The sequence below is a fragment of the Gobio gobio genome (genome assembly GCF_949357685.1).
Source record: "Gobio gobio genome assembly, chromosome: 16".
NCBI classification, from domain to species: domain Eukaryota; kingdom Metazoa; phylum Chordata; class Actinopteri; order Cypriniformes; family Gobionidae; genus Gobio; species Gobio gobio.
Window position 1 is genome coordinate 6,985,615 of NC_137109.1, and position 15,000 is coordinate 7,000,614.

Here is a 15,000-nt window from a genome sequence, read left to right on the forward strand (position 1 = left end):
TTATATTTTTAGATTAATATATTATACAGATAATTTTTGCACAGTAGTATATAGAGATGTATTATGGGCCAGTGCAACGGAATTTCGTTCATATGTGCATTCTGTATGTACAGTTTTTTAGTATTTTACAGTATTTTACAGTATTTTTTTACGGTCTATGGTACAGTTGAATGACAAATAAAAGCTAACTAACCCCAGAATAGCACACTAAAGGCAACAGTTTTATCCAATTGATCAATAATTAAAAAAAAAAAAGAAAGAAAAAAAAGATGAATTATCAAAATAATTTGCAGCTCTAGTTCAATTATATGGAGATTGTTCAGATTTACACAGGGTTCCCACTCGTCCTGGAAAACCTGAAAAATTGATGACAAATGTTCCAGTCCTGGAAAATTTGAGAAAAGTCTTAATGTTGTCCTGGAAAAAGTTTTCTTTAGCCGAGTACAAAGAGTTCATCACTGCCTCAAACAATTACCGCTAGTGGCAGAAAGTGCGACGTTCAGGAGGTTTGACACGTGAATTTTTCAGCAGTTAGCTAATGCTAATAACTGCTCAAATGTATGCAGTGAATGTTAGCTGGTTAGCAGCCACATAATCACATAGTATAAACTCGCAATTGTGTGTTATAAAGTCCAATTCTGAGGAAAAAAGACTTCTTTTCAGAATTTGCAAGATTATATCACAATTATGTACACTTGCAATTGTGAGGAAAAAGTCGCAATTACTTTTTCTATTAGTTTTATTCTGTGGCGTAAACAAGCTTCCATGGTCATAATGTATGATTAAGAGCTCACATTAAAAACTTATTTTATACTTAAAGGGATAGCTCACCCAAAAATGACAATTATCCCATGATTTACTCCCCCTCAAGTCTTCCTAGGTGTGTATGACATTCTTCCTTCAGACGAATACAATCTGAGTTATATTATAAATGTCCTGGCTCTTCCAAGCTTTATAATGGCAGTGAATGGTTGTGTTTGTTTATGAAATCCATAAAAGTGCATCTATCCATCATATAACTGCTCCACACAGCTCCGGGGGGTTAATAAAGGCCTTCTGAAGCGAAGTGGTGCATTTGTGTGAGAAAATAAAATATCCATATTTAAAACTTTATAGACTAAAATAACTAACTTCTGGCGGTCAGCGGTTGAACCCTTGACACATGCATATTGACGAACGCAGAAGAATAGAGCAAAAAAAAACATGAATTCGAGTCTAAAACGAGAATTTTTAAAGAGAAATGCGGTGGATTTCGATATGAGAGAAGAGGGGCTTGAGTTTGTTGCCCAGCCCGAGCCACGAGAGGCGTCAAAGCTTGAGATGCTCCTGTGCGTCACGTCAAGCGTTATTCTTTTAGGGTTATTCTGTGTACCGCTGACCGCTAGAAGCTAGTTATATTAGTCTAAAAAGTTTTAAATATGGATATTTTTCTCACACAAACGCGAGACTTCGCTTCAGAAGGCCTTTATTAACCCCCTGAGCCGTGTGGAGCAGTTATATGATGGATAGATGCACTTTTATTGATTTCAAAAACAAAACAACCATTCACTGCCATTATAAAGCTTGGAAGAGCCAGGACATTTTTAATATAACTCTGATTGTATTTGTCTGAAAGAAGAATGTCATGTACACCTAGGATGGCTTGAGGGAGAGTAAATCATGGGCTAATTTTCATTTTTGGGTGAGCTATCCCTTTAAGTCATGACAACAAACTGTACACCTTTTAAAGTCTAAGAGAGCAATATTTGGCATGGTCCTTGTCTTTTATTCCCGCCGTAGTAAAACTGAAAATGTCCTGGAAAATGATCGCTGAAAAAGAGCGGGAACCCTGTTAGAATATCAGATGAGCATCAAAACCATTTCCTCTGTAGAGAATGCCATAAACGGGATGCGCCATTTATAACATCTTCAGTATGAAGAGTGTGTTTAACTTCATGTTGCTGCTGAAACCAAAGCATAATTTTACCCTACAAATATTGAAAGTCCAGATGTTTGTGAAATAGGCATCATCACACTTCCACAGCTGTGTGTGTCCATATATCAGCAGTCTTCTGCTTTCCAATAGGTCCGGACAGATGGAGGAGATGAGGGGTGTGTGACGTTTGTGCTCCATGAAGAGGATCACACACTGGGCAACTCGCTCCGATACATGATCATGAAGAGGTAAGAAGCTACCGGGTGTCTGTTTGTTTTGTTGAGCCACCAACATCGGTTGCTTTTGGGGCATCAGTGAGAACTTTGGTCTAAACAAGTGATATGGACATGCTATAAACAGGCGCTGAGATTAACATTTTTATTTATTTCTGCATCCGTCTGTCTTGGCAGTGTTTAGTTTGATTGGTGTGTGACTTGTTTCCTCAGTCAGGATGTGGAATTCTGTGGATACAGCATCACACACCCGTCGGAAAGCAAAATCAACTTTCGGATACAGACGCGAGGTGAGGGAACTCCTTTATATTCACCTCAGCAGGTCCTCTCTGACAGTTAGCGCTAGCTGGATGGTCCCACATTTTCCCATGGTCATTAAGTCACGACCCACTTTATAAATATTAGGGATGGGCATTTTTCCAAAATACTGTATTCGAATATTTGGGCTCATAAAAAAACGAATATTAGAATATTTGTTTATTTAAATGACGTTATTTTGAGAAAATGAGACGTTATTCATGAAGTTGTCGTCACCATTTCTGAAAAAAACGTATGATTAGGTAATATACACAACAAGCTTACGTTATATCTTAGGGTTTTCATTCAGTTCAGAGCAATGTGTTAACGAAAAAATATAGGCCTAAAGAATAAAAGCATTATAAGCTCAAGCAGCGCGAGCGGAAAAAAACAGTAATAAAGCAGAGCACGCAGTTATCGCGCAGAACATACATATACACTCGAGTCAGAATATGGTTATCGTGTTTATAGTTTCACATTATAATGTTGAGGAAAAGCAATAATATCATATGGATGATGATGATATTCTCGGGTGAGAGAACGCACCCCCGTTGACAGACGCTACAGAGACACACAGATAACGGTGTTAAGTGATGTTTCTAACCGCGCTTTGTGTTTTCTGTTCTTAAACCCTCGACAAAACTTAACCCTCGAGCCACCCTCGCATAACAGCCCTTAATCCCGCCCTCATGGGCGCATTTGGGCACAAAGGTCACAAATGTGATTTACCAAAATCATTTTTATAAATGTTACATCACCATCTTTGATCAAAATAATTCTATCAATTTATGCCTTTTTTTTTTCTTTTTTTTTTTGGGGGGGGGGGGGGGTATTAATGAATTTATTTACCTCTAAAAGGACCATATTTTTTATGTAAAATATGCTTATTTTTATGTTATATTTAATATATTTTTTTAATTTCAGTAAAAAAACAAAAACATCAGCAAGTCCAGAGAGCCAAAACCTCAAAATGTGGTGACTTTGGTGACATCTGGTGACCTATGATGGTATTAATTTCTTTTTAAAGCTAAAATATCAATAGCCACTAGATGGCAATAGAACGCAATGGCTGCATATGGGCTGAACTCTGTAAACCAATTTTTTAAAGCTACACTGTGTGATATTTTCCCCCATCTAGCGGTGAAAAGGTATATGACCATCCAGTGAATTTTAGTTTCTGTTCCTCTCAATTCCGATTTCGTTTTAACTCCTACGGTGGCCGATTTAGTCCAAGATTAACATGGCTTCCAGTTCGACCTCGTCCACATTCGACACGGTGCCTGTGGGATGGTTGGAACTCAACTGGCCTAATTATTCGGCTAGAAAGAACTTCAGCTAATCCAGAGTGAACTTTGATGATAGTAATGTTTATTCAGTCATCCAATTGCAAGGCATAAACAGGTTTGCGTGGATATGTACATAAATGTGGTTTCTGTGAGAGAACAAATAAGGATGGTAAATATACATACACAGTTAAGAACTGTATAACTATACTTATAAGTTACATTTGTATAATGTAACCGTAAACCAGAGCTTATTGTACCATATATAGGCGCTAAAGGCAGCTGCATTAAAAGGAGCGGAGCTGCCGCTGCTGCTAGCAAGCGGTGTCCGGTTACAAAAGTGTGTGCGACGCTTTAACGTTAGCACTGCAGTGCGCTCTGTATAACAATTGTTAATATGCCGATCAGACCTGATACATATTTCCATCAACATACATTACAAGCAAATATTTTCTATAAACGAATAAACATTGTTGATAACAAAATAACTGAATGATTATTCAAATAGGTGAGCATTACGCTATTGTATGTTGACACAAATACTTCTGAGGTGACATCAACTGAATTACGCGATGACACACTCTGAAACACATCTACAATGACAATAAATATTATTACTCACGGAGTTATTAACGCACAGAAATACCACACAAGGAAAAACAGACTTTTGAGGAATAAACAAGCCAGGAAAACTCTGTATAACTGTTACTGGAGCTGCTGAGATGAAAACTCTCTGCACATGCACCAGACAAGTCTGAACAAGTTGACGCGCACATGCGCGAGGCAGAGAATTTTGTACAGTGCCATCGAGTATTAAAACCGGTTAAAACGCGAAAAGCGAAGCTTGAATTTACGGGTATGTCCCTCTTTGGCTAATGTACTTTCAAGATGGAGCGGCAACATGGCGACCACCGTTAGATCCCATTACCTTATGTATTTTCAATGGCATATTATAAACTTACGAGAATACTTTATTACTTGAAAGAAGTAAATATACATTAATGAGCACATATATTTTTGAAAGAACTAAGTGTTTTTAGCTAAGAATAGACAAAAAAAGTTACACGGTGTAGCTTTAACAACTTTTTTTATTTCAATTTTTTTAATTGCCCAGTTATTGGCTCATTTAATTCCTTTGTTTGTGTATGTGTGAGTGACTGTTTTTTTTTTTTTATTTGACAAAAATGAAACTGTGCGTGCGAGTGTGTTTGCCACATTGACAATGTTGTATAGGCTCACTCCTTCATTTGTGTGTATGTATGATCTGCATTGTGTTAGATTTATTGATTTTTATTGGACAAATAAAAAAAATATGCTCTGAATTACTTTTTTTTCCCATTCATTCCTATGGGTGCCCATTTTTGTCCGCGAAGGTGGGATTAAGGACTTTTTTTTTTTTTTTTCAAACACTTAACATTGTAGAATCGGCAAATTTAGGAAAAGTACCCAAGTCTTGTACCGCTCAGATTAAGGAAAGGAATTTATTTAATTTTTTTAACAAAACGATTTTGCCCTCATTTTGTCCAGAAGATGGCTAAAGGAAGCAAGATTCAAGAGTTTTATTTGTCACATACACAGTTATATACACAATATACAACTGGCAGTGAAATGTAAACAGGTCCGCTCCATGGACAGTGCAAATAACAGTTACAAGAACACAAGGGAAATTAAAATAGAAATAGAATAAAATTAGAATAAAAAGTATTAACATAAGTAGAGTTATAAATAAATCAAGTAAGATAAAAATAGGAAATAAGCATTTGTCTCGAGATCATTTTGCTATCATAAGTTATCTCGCTCTCACTCGGTGAACATCTGCGCTTGCCTGCACTCATGAACACAGTGATGGAGAGCTGTCCTCATTCAACTGCTGTTTGGATTTCATGTGATTTTCTCAGACTCAGTTTCATTAATTAATTTTATTAAAAGTAACTCTATTTTGTAAGATCATTTTCAATGTTCATCTATGTAATTCCAAACATTACGAGGCAGTCGACGACATTATGTGATCAAATACACTTAACTTAACACGCTCCACAGCGCCACCCAGTGGATTTAGTTATAACTGCAAGTTTTAGTGGGATTTATCGTGGATTTACTGCATTTACAGCCAGCAAAGCAATATAGTACAATTTGAATAGTATTTTTTGTTTTTTGAGTATTAATTACAGATCGAATGCACACCCTTAATAAATATATGTATATATTAAGTGGGTTTTTTTTTTAAACCAAGCAAATGTATTTATTTACACTTTACTTAACATACACATAAATCTGAATCTAATATTGATGAATAAATAAGGTAAGGCTATTAAAGGGGTGGTTGATTATGATTTCACTTTGTTAACTTTAGTGAGTGTGTAATGTTGCTGTTTGAGCATAAACAACATCTGCAAAGTAACGCGCTCAAAGTTCAAAGTAAAGGGAGATATATCTCTTAAAGAAATCACTTTTTAAGAACTTCAACAAATGGCTGGTAGGAACTACACAAGCTTCCTCCCTGACATTTACATAAACCCCGCCCCCGGGAACACACAACAAAGGCAGTGAGATTATCAAGACAGAATATGCTAATCGATGACTTGAAGATAGGTAACTCATTAATTCATCAACTAACCCTTCAGGAACATCTTGTCTCATTCTACATGTTGTCACTTCTCCTTGAGTCTCTCCATCATTGTCCGACTCCGGTTTGAACACAAAAGGCTGAGCAGTTTCATTGCTGATCTGCATGAGGTTATCAGAGCTGCTAATGCAAGCTCTTGAAGCTCCGCCCCTAGAGCAGCAGCTCATTCGCATTTAAAGGGACACAAACACGGTATGTTGTTGCTCCCCCTCAGAAAGTGACCATTTTAACATGCTGTAAAAATGATCTATGGGGTATTTTGAGCTAAAACTTCACGTACACACTCTAGGGACTTTATTTTGCGCAATTACGAGTTCATGTCTTGCAATTCTGACGAGATATAAACTCACAATTGCATGTTACAAAGTCCAATTCTGAGGAAAAAAGGCTGACTTCAGAATTGCTAGGTCACAATTCTGACTTTATAACTCGCAATTGCAAGTTATCACACTCTGAGACTTATTTTACATCTTGTAAAAAGGGGCAATCAACCACCGCTTTAAATAGCAGTCCTAAACTAGTTTTTGAAAATGCAATAAAGTAGCCACCACACTAATTAAAAAATATATAAAATAACATAAAGTGAAAATAAAGTGGCATTTTGGGGTTATGGAAAAAACAGTTACCATCGTGAATACTCAATACCAACATGAACTGTTAATGAAACATGAAAACTGCTCCTGATGAACTGAATGAGCATCACACCTGCATGCCTTCCCAGCTCACACACATTAGACCAGTTACAGGATTTATTGGCACTTTACTTCATAGCTTAATAATTGACCACGTAATGTTGCATGCTCACAGTTTCTCTTGTGCTTTATATATGCGTGCCAGTGCATTTGCGTGTACAGTTGAAACGAGTGCAGCACATTTATTCATGTAGGTTATTTCTTATTTGCTCTTCCGTTTTCATACTCGATACGATTTGCCCGCCGTGTTTTATGAAGGCCCACCCGTCTGAACATTTCTGTCCTCGCCCCTGGTTTAATTGCTGTTTGTTTGACTGTAGGCATGTCAGCATGTTTATTTCCTGTGAATATGAGTGTTCATTAGCTCTCTGATCAATGTTGCAGAAGGAATTCCAGCAACTGAGCCTCTGCGCAACGGCCTGAACAGCCTGACTGAAGTGTGCAAACACGTCCTGCAAACTTTTGAGGTAAGACTGAACATGGAAGGTATTATTTCCTCTAAGGGACGGGTGATGAACAGGTAGAAATTTGACAATCGGTATACGTTGCGATTGTGCTAACGTTATGTATTTCATGCAAAAGAGAACTTAATTCGGTTCTTGTGCTCTGACACATAGAGTGCACTTTGAAGTGCGAGTACCGTATTTATTCTATTTTATTATTGCAACATTGGCTTATTTAACGGTCAAAAATATGTCAATGTCTGCTTTAAGGCTGGGCAATACGACTATATATATCATGGTGATGATATGAAGTAGAGCTGAAAATACTGACATCGAGAGATTTTGCTTTTCTGATGACTTGAATAGACTTGAATTTGGAAACAATGAATCATTCCAGAATAATTGGGGCAGATTTTGAATCTGCACAGAAAATAATAAACCAGTTACAAGTAGGGCTGCACGATTTGAGGAAAATATCTATTTGCGATTTAAAATGCTATTTATTTATTTTTACAAATGAAAGGTGTGTGTGTGTATATAACATTTTGTGTTTTATAATAATAATTATTAGTCATATTAATATATTGCTAAATAAGATTTATTTAGAAAAAATGTTTCTCTGTATTTTGTTTGATTAACATTAATGACGCACCGCAGCAGGTTTATTAGGCTGCTGTCCCTTTAAGACTGAATGCACAGATCTGATCTAATATAATGATACAAATCCGTTTTCTTTCTCAATTGTTTACATTCACTTAAGCCATAAGCGACTGTTTACGAGGATACTTGCAGAGACGGTCATTTGGACACAATTTTGCATGTATATGTCCGTTCAAGTACAAATCGACATAAGAAAGCATGCGAGTTCCCAATTGACCTATTGGTAAGCCCCGCCCCCCTTAGTTACTGTTGCTAACTCGGACAAACAAACGGAGTTGCTATATCTTACAATGGCAGCTGTCAGTGTGAAAACCTTATCTCAAGATGTTTTTGGACACAGAATGTAGCGTATACCTCGTCCGATTGATGGCCAAACTTTACTGATGGTTCATGAAGTTTATTACATCGTTTTTCACTCAAATAAAATAATTATCGTAAGAGCTGAACAAACAAAGCATAAGTGCGCCTTAACATCTCATTCACAAACTCTCTCTCTCCGTTGCATTACCATTAACAAATACAGCAAATTACACAAAAACACTCCCAGTAAACAAACATATACACAGACCTTATGCTTTTCGGGGGTGCAGTTAATAACTGGTGAACTTTGTATCTGCAAAACAACTCTGATAAACTGCGTGCGAGCTCTTCCTTTCACTAGCCGGAGACTATAATACCCATCAAAATAAGAGTCCTCTTTATTAGACAGATAATGCAGACCTTTAAACATATCTAAACTCACAGAAATAAAATGGCAATCAAATAAATATGGTGAGAGATTAATTTGGAAGCGATGGTTTACAGATCTCAATGCAAACGGGAGAAGCCTCTTGTTACGATCGCAGATGATAACATCCAGGATACACACTGTTCGTGTACCGCAGGGTAAGATTACATAAATTCACATTTAATCAGTTTAATATGTAGAGATGCACTGAAATGTAGACCTTCGTGTTTCTGACCTAACGTTACACCGTTGCATGAGAACAGTTAGTTATAGTTAGTCGGTTTGTACGTTAGCAGGGAATTACTTACTTTAATAATAACTTAATGAGAGGATGACACCCAGAAAATCCTCTCCGGATCCCTGGAATCAGTGTTACAGTGCCTCAGGCACGACGTTTACCATTTTTGTAGCATAAACACCATCAAAACGATGAGAGCTTCGGATTTTCCAATACATCTCTATGGCGCTGAAACCTAAAGATGTCCGAGTCTCGGTCCCAGCGCAACTGATACTCAACTGCCATTGGCTCATCGGCGTTCGATGGGAGGGGCTTACCGATATGTCAATTGAGTTCTGCACTCAAATTGCTTGAATTTTTAAACTGACAGGACCTAAAATGATCAGCTTTCGCTCGATGGTGGTTAATCTTTGCAATTAATCCGAGAATCATGTGCGTTTCAAACCGTGGTGCCTGGTCCGTATGGAGCAACTACGATCCCGATGCTTGACATCACACATCCTGCAATGTGACTGAAGGCTTTTGAGTTACAATGTGTCATTACAAGGCTCAAACAATGTTGTGTTTCTCTTGGATCCCGATTTCAACAGGCACGGATGAAAGCATTCAATGATAAAGAAGAATCGATGTCGTGAAGATCAACACTTGTACAGTGCCGGACGTTGATCTGCTGCTCCATGTGTAGCTCTGGACGCGTTCCCTGCAGTTCCTCTCTTTTTTGTGAGAGAAACAAAAAAGCATTTGTATGTTTGAATTTGTATATTGATGTGATTTTTTTCCTTATTTTCTTTCTCTTTTAAGTACATGAACATTAGCAAATGGTTTGTGCCAGTGCACTTAAAAAGTTTCAACTCAAACAACAGAGTATATAGCCAATAAAAGACTAATACGCATGAAAATATAGTTGTAAAATGTATTTGATTCAGAATGTGTTTTAAAATGTAAAAATTACAGATAAAATGTCTTGGATTCATATTTATCAGCAGTGTTTCAAATAAGTGATGCAAGTGATCTCAGATGATTCATTTTGACAAAGCATTCCTGAACAATAAAAACTGCACATATATGTAAGTCTTCATTCCTATTCAGAGAGCGAGAGAGATTGAAGTGACATGTGGCCAAGTGACACTTGAATTTGTGCTCTGCATTTGAAACCCATCTCTCTCTCTCTCTCACACACACACACACACACAGAGACAGACACATACACAGACAGACACACACACACAGATTTATCATAATGAATGTGTGAATCTCAAAAATAATGAAGTGTTATGTGACTTTTATGCTTATATCCCTTTCATATAAGCAGCACACATAAGCATATTTGGTAACACTTTATAATAACTGCATGCGATGAATGATTAGTTACGCATTAGCAAATAGTTGATTCATCATTTATATAAATATAGATATTAATGCTTTATTCTTGATTTATAAGCATCTGTAATGTTCAATAATTGTATTTTCGTACTTTGATCTTTTCTAAATGATTACATTATTTATGAACCAGTTATTTAGGAGTCATCATCGGTTCATAAGATTATTTAGAAAGTGTAAGTAAAGGATTAATAAAGGGTTATTCTTAGACTGTGGGCACTTTTATGTTCTTTGGTCATATTTTTATATAATTTTGGACAAATTCCTCTTTCTTTGTCAAACTAACATTAAAACCACCGTATAATTTTTTGTACTACCTTTCTATTATGATTTTTTCATACTTTTCAACCTCAAAATCACTGCTTTCTCCTTGTCACACACCCAGACTTTTTAACTTCAACAGTGAAGATACAGTTTAAAAATATGACTTATCTGGTAACTATTAATGCACCTGAATTAAGCTCTAGTAAAATCAATAAAATATATTGTAATATTTAATCTGAGACCACAATCAATATTACTTTTTATACAAAATCGCACGTTATTAGTGTCATTTCCACCACAACACCGTAATGTCCCTTTAAATAGTTTGTTTATGTGGTTTCTATGGAAATATTCACTGACATCAGAGCACATGTTGGACATGGAGGGAATTTAAATTTTCATCAACAACAAATGAAGAAAAATCATATATTTATGATTTATGAAAAAAAAGTTTATATATTTATTCTACGTCGTTTCCAAACATGCTGTACCTTCAAGGGTGTTTTTAAAAAGCTAAAAGAAATGTAAGTTAAAGAAGAGTATTTTGCATGAAATGCAAAGTATTAATTCAAAGCTAATCAGTGAAGCTATCTTCAATCTTTTCACACAAAAAAACTTCAGAAAAGTCATTTCCACCACAGAGGGCAGTGTGGAAGTGACATTTATGATTACGAAGTACAATTGATATGAATTGCCAGAGTAGATTTGTGTTTTTAATTTGTAAATTATATTACAATACTTTTAATATGTATCTACTGTTTCTCTACATTCACGTTAATTCATTGTCATTTCCACAACACCCTGTCATTTGAACACCAGGTTTAAGCTAGTCTTAGATTAAAATGCATGTCTGAGCTTTTTTAACTGAAAGTAACTTGCACTGACATATCTTTAAAATATGTCAGAGCCATTGTTTTGTCTCAAGATGCACACCAGTAATGTTTTTTTCTAGGGTACGTTTATAAAAGCAACTTAAATACCCTAATTATAAACTAAGGCCTTATCCTGGCTTAGTCTAAGACCTGTCTGTGAAACCAGGCCATAAAGTTCTCATCACACAATTTATGAGATTATGCTCAACTTAATAAAGAAATTCAAGTTATTTATTTTCTAATAAGCTCTTACCCAAACCAATATTACATTTCAGAAAGAGTGTGACCGGTGTACAGTTCAGCATTTGGTCAGTAAATTTATCTCATTGACAAATGTATAATTATTGTACATTGTGGACAAACTGGTAAAACTAGTTACAAAAATGATCTTAGACATCTCTTGAGTGGCATAAGTTCTTCTATTTTTACATAACATCTGCATATTGAGATGTGGTGGAAATTACATTTGTTCATTGCAGGTCGGAAAAAATGAAAAATAATAATTTATCTTGTATAAGTTTGTCCTCTGACAGACCTTAAACTAGACAAATTATTTAAACTTATGAGACCGTTACGTGACTTTTTAAAAAAAAATATTCAACTTCACATGGCTAAAAGTGCCCATTGTAGAAACGCCCTTAAATGTACATCTTATTATTTAGACATCATAATATTTACTCAATACCTAATACAATCTAAAATCTGCCTAATACCGGAAGGCAGGGGTTTTCAAACTTCATGATGCCAAGGACCCCTGAATATGATTAACCTTTTATGATGAACCCTTCCTAAAATCTGTTATTTATTTTTTATGTATGGAAAAAAACAACATCTAAAATGTTAAATTGAAATAGTAAGTGTGACATTATAAACAACATATTGTTTCCAAACTTAAATGGCTATACTTAATGTTGGATGTGTAAACCTGAAGAAGAATGTTTTTCAATTAAAAATGATTTATTATAAGCAACTTTCGCAATAAATGTATGTAAGCAGCTTCTGTACTGCGTTTTAAGAGCCTTACAGCCCCAGTGAGCGAGATAAAGAGGACTATAGTGAGAAAAGATACAAAGCAAACATATACAATTCTGGAAAGTGTTTATGCTATGGCAAGAAAGAAGAGAAACATTTAGAAATGAAGCAGAATATGCGGTAGACTTTAACCATTTTTGATTTGTCTTTGCCCTTCGAACCTTCTGGAATACCCCAGTTCTTTACTGATACACCATCAGTAAAGAAATCAAGGCATTATTTGATATATAAAGTGAGAAATTATTTATTTAAACAGTTGATGGACCCTATTGACTTCCATAGTATGGAAAACTGCTATGGTGGAAGTCAGTGGTGCACTGTTTGGTTACCCATATTCTTCAAAAATATCTTCTTTTGAGTTCAGCGGAAGGAAGAAATTCATACAGGTTAGGAACAACTTGAGAGCGAGTAAATGGCCATTTTCATTTTTGGGTGAACTATCCCTTTAAATCAATAACCCGGGCGTGTGTGTGTGTGTGTGTGTGTGTGACGCAACGCGGAAATCTGTTCGTGGTCGCAGTTGTGTGACGTATCGCGGAAAACAGTGACGTTTGTTAATTTTTCGGTTTACATATACTGCTGTTATTTTCAATAGTGGCGTGAATTTATGATTTCAACCATGTTTGTCAGGAAATGAAAGTGCTGTGTATGCCACTTCCGTTTAAAGAAGTCAAAGAGCGGAGCACGAGCGGCTGTTTGATCATCAGAATCTCAGGTACACAAAGCATATGATGACCGAGGGATCATCTTCTCTAATCCACACTCATTTCTCATTCAGCACAGGGTATTTTATGATTTCTCGTCGTTTTAATATCCTCTAATCCATAATAACGAGCCCGGTGATTGACGGCTCTCAGTGTAGGTCGGTTACTAACTTCAGCAGATGAAAACAACACACACTTCTCCACATAATGACATTTTAAATGTACACAGACGTGTTTAACTGTCAGATAGATGTTCATTCAGATAAACTAAATGTCTTATGTTATCAAAACACGAATGCTGTATATGATTAATGTAACAGTAAAGGAAATCGCACTGTAATGTCTCTAATGAATTCATAAACTGCACTAGTACAAATGCTATTCAAAACAAAACTCATCAAAGACATAAACAGTCGAATCTGACTATATGTAAACGGCAACAAAAGATGTTGTTATGCGTATTATAATAAACTTCAAGCCCCAGAGAGACACTTTATGATCATTTAATAATGAAATCTGTGAAATTGATCAATCAAATTTTCACTGTTGAAAAGATACTAAGTACTTTGGCATACTGTTTTATTATTATTATTTCTACGATTTGTTTAACAAAGCTCCAAAAAAGGGCTAATGTTAGATCTTGAAATTCATATTATTTTGATTATATACGAGTAATTTTATGGTAATCCTGAAAATATTGCCGAATGTCTTTCCGTCTAACAGTATGGCAATTAATTTAACCCATATTTGTGTTTTAGATTACACAATTCAGTTGGAACATTGTGTTTTTATTATGTCATGTTATGCTGTGTATATGAGCTCAGTTATTAAAAACATTAAAATTACAATATAACAACATTAAATGCATATTATAGCAACTATATCTGAGGTTACATATATGCGGAAATATGTCTCGATATGTACGTGTAAAGTTGCCATTTAATGCCGTAATATGTAATTTTGAATGTTTTTTTTATGTTGATATATTTGTTAAATGTCTGTTTTATTACAATATAAGACAATTCATAACATCTTTGCAAAATTAGAACAGATATACTTGTAGGTTACAGAAATCAGACTTTATGCAATCTGACTCCACTGTGTCATGAGTTAGTTTTTGGTGTATAAAACTAAATTTTAATTTATAAAATACTAACATATTCATCATACTTTACTGTACATACTAATATTTTTTTTAGCTCAATTGACCTCCTTGTATAAAAGTTTTTCACAGATATGCCTGTGGAATTTGGCACATTGCTATCGCTATAGATATACATAATAAAGGCTAGATGTCTCGTCCGCGCTGCTGGCCAATGGAGGTCGACGCCCGCACCTGGCGGCCATCTTGTCACAGTCGGCTCGCTCACTCTTAACATTGTGTTTTAATGGTGAATGCACTTTTTAAATAACCATAACTTGCTTGACGAAATGCAGCATATTATTATGAAATACGGCTTTTTGAAAAATCAAAAATTGATTTTTAAACATAACAATAGTATGTGTGGAAGAGGTAATTGTGAAATATATTACACAATAAATGTTGTGTTTTCCTGTAATTTTACTAAATAAATAGATACATTTGTTTATTTAATTAAATTAATTAGTTAATTAATTCTTTAATTAATTATTTA

General features: G+C 35.4%; 2 protein-coding genes across 3 annotated transcripts in view; both read left to right on the forward strand.

The window, feature by feature from the left end:
- polr1d (RNA polymerase I and III subunit D) overlaps positions 1-10,708 on the forward strand; it is an 11,324-nt gene extending 616 nt beyond the window's left edge. The window contains exons 2-5 of the mRNA XM_079838724.1: positions 2,066-2,163; positions 2,362-2,438; positions 7,431-7,513; positions 9,705-10,708. Of these exons, the coding sequence (XP_079694850.1) occupies positions 2,066-2,163; positions 2,362-2,438; positions 7,431-7,513; positions 9,705-9,749 (303 nt within the window). The 3' untranslated portion in view covers positions 9,750-10,708. The remainder of the gene's footprint in view (positions 1-2,065; positions 2,164-2,361; positions 2,439-7,430; positions 7,514-9,704) is intronic.
- A 2,415-nt stretch (positions 10,709-13,123) lies between these two features.
- Positions 13,124-15,000, forward strand: part of sybl1 (synaptobrevin-like 1) — a 14,832-nt gene continuing 12,955 nt past the window's right edge. Inside the window, exons 1-2 of one of the 2 annotated variants that reach the window (XM_079838994.1) lie at positions 13,124-13,211; positions 13,293-13,377. In XM_079838994.1, coding sequence (XP_079695120.1) covers positions 13,296-13,377 — 82 coding nt within the window. In that variant the 5' untranslated portion in view covers positions 13,124-13,211; positions 13,293-13,295. The remainder of the gene's footprint in view (positions 13,212-13,292; positions 13,378-15,000) is intronic. The other variant, XM_079838995.1, reaches the window with a different exon arrangement.